Genomic DNA, 11,471 nt, shown 5'->3' with positions numbered 1-11,471 from the left:
TTAGGTACCTTGCCATTAAACATGATCTAACTTTATACAGGCTCAGTGCACTACACATGCTGTTGTGTTTATTGCCTCCCATACAATCACCAGTTTATGAACTTATACACTCAGCAAAAAGCAAAAGATGAGGAAGAAAAGGTCAGCAAAAAGTTGTGTGCAACGTTATTCGTTTTTATTACTTCATAAAATATACACAAATACTGTTGTAAATAAAGTGTGTTAAAGAACTGTACAAGCTATCAGTACACAATACATAAAGTGAAATCCCCATCGCCACAGCCTCCTCTATACCATCCCCAACCCAACAGTTACAATGCCACTGGGTCATGGTGGCCTGTACAAAGGTAATTACACACAGTACACTGCTATTTACACATCCCTGCAATTGCATCAACTATGTTTTCTTCTGAATGACATCATCAAGGTTGCTGGAGGTTAAAATTGAAAGGTGACATCAAATTATTGGTGTATACTTTTTGCAGAAGGAATATTGAAAGCCCTATGTATTACACGAGGTGGACAGACAACCTTTGAGGCATAACAGAAGAACAGAGATGGGGGGGGATCAAGGTAATTCTAATAAGTTACAGGATGATGAAATAAAACAACAATTAAGAGAATAAAGAATAGAAAGTTATTTCTGACAAATAAAAATAGTTTAACATAAATAGTAAAGAGAACAAATAAAAACAATCTGTATACAAAGAAAGATGACATTGTACTTGTATTCTGAGCAAGGATTTACTGTATCACTCACACACACACACACACACACACAAATGTTGGATGACCCAGCTGGCAAAGCAACAGTAGCCCATCCCACAATACTAATACCTAAACTTCTGAGCCCAGGCCCTATTTTTGTCATTAGTATGCATTTTTCTACTTTACATCTTAAAACAAATAACCACATTTTGGCTTTACATCAAAATAAAAAAAAATATTTACAGTGGAGTAAACATTTAAAAAAAAAAAAAAAAAAAGAGAAAAAAAAAAAACTCATTGGATGCCCCATCCCCCAAATGTAATCCCTATTAGAGCCTGCCCACTCCCCAATGACCTCCAATAACAAAAGAATAAAAAAGGTAACATTAAGAACTGTCATAAAAATTGCAGCCACTATTTGTTAGCCAAAATGGGCAGCTATGGTCTCTGGTCAAATACACTGAGAATTTCCTGAGGCGCTTCCCTCAAGACTTGGGAGTGTTTCTTTGCAATATCTATGGTCATTCTTCACCTTACCCGCTGACATTAAAACCAAACGAAAACAGACAATCAAAACAGGCAAAATAAAGGTCGGTGGGGGTTTTGGTGGCTGAGTTTTGAGGGACAGTACATCATCACAACATAGATGGATGAAGGTCAAGCAAGGACCAATTGCTACTTCACCATAAACATTACTCTACAACAGCTAAAATATCACTTACTTATCCTTTTCAAAGTTATCTTTCTTTTTGTCCACTACCCTCTCATCTATCTCTCCCCACCTACCGTTTCATCTTTTAGCTGTTACTTCTTTCAACAATGCAAAAGAAAGGAAACCCAGAACAAGCTCCAATTTAAGATAAAAGAGACGACATTCACTGAAAAGTTGCTTCTGCTGTGTTAAAACTGAAAAAATCTTTACTAAGCCTATATCATCACAAAGTTGACCTTTGAGGAGAAACATGCGTGTGTCCCTGATACCTTTTTGCTTCTTTGATGCCAACAGTTCCTTCACATTTGTCAAACAGAGGGTATTGAGGGAATGCTTCAAGGAAGAGGGGGGCAGGTATGAGCAACCATGGAGTAACAATGGTGTAGCACTGTCATTCATTTGCTTTTTGTATTGTGGTGATCCAGGGTTCAGCAAAGAGGGTTCATGAAAGAGTGCGTGCTGGATGCTGTCATGTATTTCCCTGGATCCTTTAAAAATGTACTCTCCTTTTCTTAATATCCATGTGTCCATTGGCAATTATCTAGAAATAAGACAAGGTAAAAAATAAAAGGAAAATAGACCCGAGCGATGAATATACCTGCAGCCCTGCAACAAGAAGTGGATTGTTAGTTATCAGAGAAAGAAGCGTATTGGTGATGTATTTCTGCAGCCAGAATGTGAATAAATCAGTGAAACTTCACCTCACCTGTCAGTTTCATGTGCATGCAGAGCCAAACAATTCTACTTCCCCATGTGCTCAAATGGCACGCTGACCTGCAAAAGAAACACAATCAAGAGGAAGGAATTAGCAATCTAGATCTCCTTCCCTCATACACACAAATGCAGCAGGAATCATTATTATTATAGTATGCTGAACCACTAGGTCTTTCCCATACTAGAAGCAACATCACACATATCTATACATGCAAATGGCCAGTTCTTGGGACACATTTTGTCATGATATAGCCGTCACCCAATGACAGCATTGTTGTTTTAGAACAGAATTATCCATTGATAAACAGTGACACTCCAGATTACTGAAACTGAGACTATGGTAATGTCATCTCATTGTGGCCATGGTCTTATAGATGCACAGATATGTTTAACTTCATCATTACTTTAGAAGTGCAGAATTGATTCTGGTATCAAACCCATGTGCTGGAGTACAAAGTAAACACAGGAAAATTTGTTTTTAAAAAATACTTTAGTACTACACCGTATGTATGGTATAGTAGCCATGCCAAAATACTAAATTTCTCTATTTTTTTATTAGCATTTCTAAGCCTTTATTCATATGACAGTGGACAGTGACAGGAAATGGGACAGAAAGACTAAGGGAATTACATGCATTAAAGAGTCCGACCGGCAATTGAACCTGGGACTTGCCTGCTCAGAGCTTTTGCACCCACAAGTTATGCACCCTAACCATTTGGCCATCGGGTCGCCCCAAAATACCACATTTCTTAAACTAGTATTACACACTTTCTGTAACGATATCAGAGAAGTGCTGACTTACAAAGGAGTTCAAAAGTCGGAGACCAGCCAAGACCAGAAAGTGGTCGCAGGTCGACTTTGGACCTCATTGTAATTCTAGGGTAGTATTCGTTGTTGAATTGGTTTTGATTTTATTGAAAGAGTTCCTGTTATTTTATCATGAATTGCGGGAGAAGGAAGGGCTGGGTGATAATTCACCATTATCCCTTTGGGTCCGGATTCATATCGTCAAAACATTTTCACATCAAAATATTGGGGTTCACAATTCACATCTTTAACTCAACACCACATTAACTCATTTAATACTCCACTGAATATTGCACCAAAAAGACAATGTCGAGATAACTGTCGCAATATTAACTCAGTCTTTGTAAGTCAAACTTTCTAGCTACAGTTGAGTCATCAAAATATAACTGAAGTACTGAACTATGGGCTTAAGAGGTTGTGATTTACTCAACTATTCTTTGTGGATGCCCTGCTGTGTAAAATGTTTTTCCTGCATAGGCAGCAGGAGTCACCTGGCCAACCAAAGGACCTGTGAGGGTTTTCTCACCTGTGATGTGGAAATTCTGGACTGGTCATGACGGGCTGTGAGGTCAGAGGACGATACGTTGGCAGGAGCCCCACGGTGGAGCCTCATGCTCACCTTCCTCTCCCTCTCTGCACGAGAAATGGCACGTGGCGACGTGTTCCCTGAAATGATGCATTAAATTGAGAGCTGACCACATATGATGCAGACACTGAAGGAAAAAAAAAAACCCTGCCATCCGTATTTTAATAATGGAATATTGTTATTAAATAACAGATAGTAGGAGTTTGAGACATGAGCAATGTAGAAGAAAACTCACCAGACTGCTGGACCCTTGAGGCAGGGTTAGAGATGGCTTGCTCTGGCCCATTCCTGACTCTGTTGGGAGCTCCAGGGTTGGGACCTGGGGGGAGGCCTCGTGATGCAGACCCCCTGGGGGCTCCTCCAATCCGCTCATCCCTCTCATCTCCCGTTCTCCTCTCCCGATCCCCATCCTCAGCTGTCCGACTGGCACCCTGATAGATGAAAACAGCCACACTAAAGCTTTTCCATTGACAAAAAGTGCTTTAAATTATCTGTACTATATTGTAAGCTGTTAAGTGGGCTTTTTGAGCACTGTGCTGAAAAAGTTAGTGGCAGCTAGTACTAAAATAAACAATACTTAAGTTGGAAACTAGTCAAACTTACAAATTTGAGCATGTTCCAGTCAAAGACATAATCATAGGAGAAGCCCTGTCGGTGGAACAGATTCCTGAAGAGCTGTCGTAGGTAGGAGTAGTCTGGCTTGTCATCGAAACGGAGTGAACGGCAAAAATTCAGGTATGTGGAGAACTCAGCTGTAGGAGAAACAGTAATGAGGACAATCTCAGCAAAACTGAATGGGTATTCACCTTTGACTTTATGTGATTAGATTACATTTGCATTGTTTTGGTTCAATTCCACACTGAGGAAATCCAATACTGCAGATGCAGATAATGTCACAACCAAGTATGTTGCCACCCCAATACATCAAAACACATCACTTACATGGGTATCCTTTGCAAAGCACCTCGATGGGTGTGGACATTTTCTTCTCGCTGATTCGTTCATACTTCTGTCTCTTGGTCGCAGCCTTGAGGCCCTGCCAGGGGAGGGAGCCCAGGTTGAAGTACATGAGGACATAGCCAAGAGACTCCAGGTCATCACGTCTGGACTGCTCTGTGAACAGAAAGCACAGAGAGTGCACACAAGAGTGAGTGAAAAAGCTGAGGTATAGCCACTTAGTGCCATAACAGAGGACCATTTCCCAGGACCGAGTTTGAAACAATCATGTGTCTGTAAGGAATTAGAGCAAGTTACGGGTTTCAGTGGTTTGTAAGACACAATTATTAGTCGCCAACTAATAGATAAAATACGGCCCACGCCGTTCTGTAGACTTTCTATGTTACTGTGCTTTCATGTGATACTGCGCTGTAGGGATCTTTAAGTTGGGAACATGACACAACCTGGCCAAACAACAATTTATTTTGTTCCACATGATTACAGATGGAAAACAGAGAAATATGGAGATAACTAGCAAAGCCAAATATGTGGCTCAACTAGTTTATTCAGCAGGTTACCAATATCTATGCCTGAAAGATGACTGTAGCATAATGAGGTCATTTTTTTTGCTTGAGGTGTGGGCAGTTTCAGTTTCAGTGTCAGCTAATCCCCATTTCATCTAGACTGCTCATTTACCTGACAACATAATTATCAGCAGTTTTTATATACACTAAAGTGCAAGTTATGGTCATCTCAACACTTACTAACTGGGATTACTGGTTGATTAAGTTTCACATTTAAATTGGTGTTTTCATTAACACTTAAAACACTGACAACTAAAACTGCTTTATTAAATCATTTTAGATGCAGAGTAAGGTTAAATATTACAGACAGTTCTTTTCCTTCAGAGTTTGAGCTCATGTCCCGAGCTGTTCTGCCAACCACCCTTCACTCTCACCTCCAGTTAGTATCTGACCCAAAGTCAACATTATAAAACCAAAATACAGAGATAAATAACTTGTTGGGTCTGCAACCGTTCAGCTAGTACACTGCCATCAGATAGGAGGATGTGTTTAAACAGTTAGCATATAAAAATGCTCTGCAGTATGTCTTATAGAGCATTACACTGAAATGACAACACCACGGCAGGGCTGTTTTCTATACCAGTTGGCATTTCCTTCTTTTTCTCTGTTGTAAGCTCTGTTCCCTTGCATCCGCTGAATGATCTGATAGGGTGTGTGTAAACAAAATGACTGATAAAGAGATGAGAACGTCCAAAAGTAGAGTAGAGCTAGATGTGGTAGCATCCTAGCTGAAAAAATAAAAAAGTGCTATTAAGAACACCAGATTTAAAAACCACATGTTCTTACACAGACTCTAAAGAAAGGGGCTATGACTGTTGATTAGAGTGAAGACAACTGACGACTGGTGATAGTATCAGGTGAGGGTGACATACAGAGAGATCTCATCATAAGCCCGCTCTGATGAATCACATTTAACATGGAGTTTAGAGGCAGCTGTCAAAACTGGAGTGAGGGTGTCACCCTGATGGAGCAGAAGACACAAGACTTGAGCTGCCTCTCACCAGGCCAACACCATCATTAACGTTCTTATCAATACAATAAAATCTGACTTGTGTTGTTCTACTCTCAATTTTTATTGCACCAACAAATAGTTACTGATGTCATATTTTCCCTCCATTTGACTGCATAATAACAACCCAGGACTGCTGTATTTCTTTCAGCTTAAGTCAGGACTATCCACACTTTTAGACACTTGGAGCTCACTGCCATGGCAGCTATACACAGAATGTAAACAAATGTGAATCCCAAGTCTAACAAGGGCTTTCGAGTACTAACTGAACTGCCTGAGAACATGTGTGTGGACAACAGGGTCAAGAAGTAACTGCAGTCTTGTTTTATGAGGAATTTAATCCAATGTTCTACAAAACAAGTGACTAATCCAGCACCAATTCTTGACACCGGACACCCAACACAGACACACACACACACACACACACACACACACACACACACACACACACACACACAAAATATAGCCTTCAAAAAACACTAAGCAAATCAGGTTTGTTTGCATGCTGCACATTACCAATTCCAAGATGTGTGTTGATGGAGGCGTAGCGTGCCGTGCCAGTCAGGTTCTTGTTCTCCCTGTAGGGGATGTGCTGGTGTGTGCGGGCATCACGGTACTTTTTTGCCAGGCCAAAGTCAATGATGTACACCAGGTTACCCTTCTTGCCAAGCCCCATTAGGAAGTTGTCAGGCTTCACATCCCGATGGATGAAATTCTTGGAATGGATGTACTCAATGCGACTAATCTGAAGGGCATAGGTGAGACAAAGAGTGACAAAACTGTCAGCTTCTGCAACACAGAACAGAAATGATTTTGATACACACAGAGGATACACTGGGGAGGGTCATGATGACATGAATACATTGCCACAAGTTCACATCATCGCATCTTACATGCTGTAAGGTTAGCACTTCCTTTATGTAGTTTTCTCAGCTCACTGAACAGGAGAAAATGCATTGCATCAATACCTTGAACAAACTAAAACAGAGAGGACAAGGGAGGGCAACAGGATATATGGACACAGGACACAAGAAGGTGATGACCCCAGGCTATAAGTAGAGAGTCAAACAGCAACTTGGCTGCAGTTAGAACAAAAGGTTTGATGAGCTGTGCTTGAGAGGGCTATCCATGAAATGAAATATCTAGGCCAGCGCAGTGCAAGCAGAGGCTAGTATTCTGAAGTACAGTGGAGACCAAAACATCTATAATCTTTAAACAAGCCTTAGGGGAATCATGTGCAATATATGTGAGTGTGCGCCAACAAATGAAAATGATTCCGGTCATGCACATGATCTAGCAGGATTGTAAATATTACGCCTCTGTATTCTGCTCATAAACAGAACGGTTTCAGATAGTGAGATGTGAACTGAGGGGACTGTGAAACTGTCCTAAGTCTAACAGCCCCAGCTTCATGTAGAGACAGGACGTACCATCTGGTCTGCCAAAAGCAGGACAGTCTTCAGGCTGAACTTCCGGGAGCAGAAGTTGAACAGGTCCTCCAGACTGGGACCGAGCAGCTCCATTACCATCACGTTGTAGTCTCCCTCTGCACCACACCACTTTATCGATGGAATGCCCACTAGAATACAAGTTTGTTCAACCCCTTATTACTGGCACACCTACAACTGAAATGTTTGGCATGTAGCAAATACTGTGTGATATACAAATCAATGAGTTTTACGAAAGATAATTCCATGGTAATACATTTCTCATCCACATACACTCAATTAAGATGGAATTAAAAATCACAAAAATGTGTGGAGATGACAGACCCTCAGACATTTTGTTAAAAGAATTCATTGTACAAATTTCCTGCAGGCTTAGTAAGGTTATCTGCCTCTACAATATTATCCGTGACAAAAGTTTTGATACGGAATGCGTTGAAAAATCTTGCCATGCATGTCAAAGCTGCAGTCACTTCTTACCTCCTCCTTGCATCATCTTGTAGAACTTGCTTTCAATGTGCAATTGTGGGTGTTTGGTCTTCACACATTCAAGCTTGATGGCTACCTCCTCACCGGTGGCAATGTTGGCACCTGAGGAGATGCAAGATCAATAAATAAATAAATAAATACCAAAACAGATGCAACAGTCATGACAATTTCTCCAGTACCAGGCCAGTCATGGATGAATATGAAGGAAAATCAGATTCAGTGCCCAGACTGAAAGGGAACTTAGTGGTACAGTTTGAAAAGAGACTGTAAAGCAGCTAATGTGGAAACAACCTGAACATAGGAGAAAAGTGGAAAATTGGGTAAGGCATGCAAGCACAGAAGAACTTTGTCCGTTTCCACTTACCAAGGTAAATGTCTCCAAAAGAACCACTCCCTATTTTTCGCCCGAGCCGGTACTTGTTCCCCACTCTCAGCTCCATGGTTGCAAATCGTCACTGTCACCAAAAAGACAAAACCGATATGGTTAGAAAGCGGCACGACACGTGACATCGGAGCTAGCTTGTCTGTGCTGCACCTCTGTACTCTCACCACTAACTCTGAAACATTATAGAACTGTTTCCTAGACTTTCCCCCAGTGGCAGAATGAGGGAAGATATCCTCAAGAGCCAGTCAGCTGCTCACATGATGATCGTCAATCCCAGACGTGCTGAACAGACCACGTGCTTGTGTGAGAATGTAGCCTAAGCAGGGAGATCAGCAAACACAGGGAAAGGAGGAGAAAGAAATACAACAACACAGACATGCTAGTTGCCACCTGAAAGAGGAGTGGATCAGAATCAACGGCTGCATCAGGACTCGGTACACACGAGGAAATGAATTGTATCTTCTGAGCTGAACTGCACGTGATGCTGGAGCAGGATCATCATTTATTTAGTACTCGCTCCACCACGCCACATTGTGCAGCCACTGCAAAAGCAAGACTAAGCTCTCTACTGTTCTGTACTGGCGCTGCCAAGGGAGGGAAGGCATGAGCAGGCGCGGAGTGCTGGCTGACTTTATCTGTGTCAAGGCCCTCAGACATTTCTGTGCAATGAACTTCAGAAAGCAAAGTGCTGCAGAGAATGCATCAGCGCATTTATTAAAGAGATTTACTTCCCAACCAGCGATTTGGGTACACCATGTAAACAAGCCGTGCCCTTTATAGTAACAGTGGACCCTTGTTCTAAATGTAGCACAGCTGTGTCTTCAAATAGTCAGGCTCTGGGCTATCAAATAAGTTTGCATCACGTGCCACTTTGATAAGTCAACAAGGAAATATATGAAATTGACCGTGTCATCTGTTTGGATTCCTGTGTTGCACTTTGAGTGGCCTGGATCTACATCCTCTTCTGTAAACATGAAATAGTCTCATGACAACATGATGACAGCTCAGAGAAACTGCAAAACAAAGCATTCTCAGACAACCTCGGTTTTGTGGGCATGCCAACTCAAGCAAGCAGAACAGTCATCAACTCTGCAGAACTTGTCCTCTGTATTCAGTCTGCTTACAGCCAAACTTCCTTTATCTCAAAATGAATTATCACAGGAGTTACTTTGCTTGACTGTAAGCAGTGGAATAAATCAGACAGAACACAGCTGAGGACACCAGCTCTTTTCCACAACAACAGTTATGCCTGATTTCCGATCGTCTTGGATCATCTGAGCCTTCTCAAATGATTCCAACTCAAACAATTTGCATTGCTCTGTCCTCATTTCAAGTGAAAGCGTCAACTGACCCATCGCACTGCAAGATGTACGATCTACACCTCTTTGCCAATTCTAGCTGATAAGGACGGCCTGCCACAGTAGATGTGACGGAGGCAGATGGATTTGGGTTAATAAAGGGTTAGGTTTCATTACACCAAGAGGGTGTCTCATGTGATGCAGTCAGGGACCTGATTTAAAGAGCAACATTAATCACAAGGCCACACTGCAAGTGCCATTGATTAATTACTGCATGTTCAAAGACTGTGCCCATATGGCTTTCAGTTGCACATACCCTCATGTGCTCATTCTATAAAGCTTCACAGGGGAGAATTTGGTATTGCAGAGACATGCAAGAATGCATTAATTGATGTTTCAAAACGGGCCTGCCTAAAGAGTGGCAAGTGGTAACGACCTGTCACACACTCCGCTTGAAAAAGCAACATGTGCTATTATGGTAGTAGTGGCCTGAAAGACTGTGGACTGGCTTCATCCACTGCTACAGCGTGTAACCGTCACTTCTTACAGGCGGGTGTGGAGTCAGGATGTCCGAAGTGTGGTAAAGTTGCATTTCTTGAAATTAGTCAGAAACACTTGTGTAGGAAAAAAGTCCTGTGTGGAAGTGGCAAAAGAAGTCCAACAGAAAAACAAGTGTCAGAGATGCCCGGAGCCAGAAGATTTCACAATCACATGAAAAAGCCAGCGCCGCTGCCCCTCACTCCCAGGCGGCTGTCACTGCACAGTCCACTCGTGTGTGAGACTCCACCCTCACTAAAATAACACCAACTTCCAAAAACCATAGTTTCATGATTTCTTTTGCAGTGTCAGACGTCAGGCTGCGTTTCCCGGTCCTCTTGTACTGAGGCGAGCAAAGAGACGATCAACGTTACTGGAGCACAATATTAGCTATAATATTACATTTCATGACATCTGTCAACAGTTATAATGTTTAGAAAGGCTCATTTGTATAAATTACACACGGTAGTAACCCTAGTAAAAAAAAAATATATATACATATATATATATATACACACCAACCGCAAGCATCAACGTTAGTTCAGTGTTAGCCGCTAAGAGTAAGCTAGCAGAAATACGTTCACCGAGCCGTGATACGTCCTGCACCGTGAATATTGTCGAAATTAAAACGAGCTGGAAATGTGTGGTTATATCGCACTTGGCCACATTTTGTATTATAGTTACAACCGCACCCATGTACCAGACTAGCCTGTGTAGATAGCCATCCTTACTACTCGCCCCCTCCCCCTCTCCCGTAAGCCGTGAATACGGGACTCTAGTTCGGCCGAATCAGGCTCCTTTTCCCCCCTGGTTTCTCCGGTTCCCCGACCCACCACTCACCCGATATTGGGTTCGTCCGAGAGCTGCTTCGGTGGAGGTTCTGATCCGGTGGTTGTCAGTCGGACAGGGGCCCGGGTACAGGAGGATGGGAGCGGATTCTGACGGCTTTCATGCCCCCAGCTCTTAGCTCTGTCGTCGGTTGCACTCCCTGTTGATCGTCCCTGAGAAGCTCCAGCAGCATGAGCGGCCGCTCCACTCGAGTCTGTCTCCCCCTCTCGTTACTTAACAACACGCCCGTCCACAACGTCGGTGATGTCATCCCTGGGTGTCAGGGCACAGTCATTAAAGAAAAACGTCACACGAAACTGCCCCCTCCTCCTCCATAAATGTGACCACTCACTAATTGTTAAGTTTCTAATTGTCACTCTTGAGTTATAATTCTGTGTTTACAAAGTGAATCTGGTCTCATTGTTTGGTTATC

General features: G+C 42.3%; 1 protein-coding gene across 2 annotated transcripts; it reads right to left on the bottom strand.

The window, feature by feature from the left end:
• Window positions 1–153: 153 nt before the first annotated feature.
• LOC139618445 (casein kinase I) lies at window positions 154–11,316 on the bottom strand. 2 transcript variants are annotated; one of them, XM_071474377.1, is made up of 11 exons: window positions 11,051–11,316; window positions 8,355–8,445; window positions 7,982–8,092; window positions 7,487–7,635; window positions 6,573–6,801; window positions 4,470–4,640; window positions 4,131–4,279; window positions 3,763–3,958; window positions 3,468–3,607; window positions 2,127–2,194; window positions 154–2,026 (listed from the first exon to the last, which is right to left on the bottom strand). In XM_071474377.1, exons 2-10 carry the CDS (start codon window positions 8,428–8,430, stop codon window positions 2,162–2,164), a joined length of 1,254 nt encoding a protein of 417 aa, XP_071330478.1. In that variant the 5' UTR covers window positions 8,431–8,445; window positions 11,051–11,316; the 3' UTR covers window positions 154–2,026; window positions 2,127–2,161. The 2 variants fall into 2 exon arrangements, with proteins under 2 accessions (XP_071330478.1, XP_071330480.1); XM_071474379.1 differs by lacking the exon at window positions 11,051–11,316 and adding an exon at window positions 8,540–10,937.
• Between the last annotated feature and the right edge of the window lie 155 nt (window positions 11,317–11,471).

Source organism: Trachinotus anak, unplaced genomic scaffold (genome assembly GCF_046630095.1).
Source record: "Trachinotus anak isolate AG129_WGS33_773 ecotype Australia unplaced genomic scaffold, CSIRO_AGI_Tana_v1 ptg000003l, whole genome shotgun sequence".
Taxonomy (NCBI): domain Eukaryota; kingdom Metazoa; phylum Chordata; class Actinopteri; order Carangiformes; family Carangidae; genus Trachinotus; species Trachinotus anak.
The sequence above is the reverse complement of the archived record's forward strand: the minus strand, read 5'-3'. Positions and strand labels throughout refer to the sequence as shown.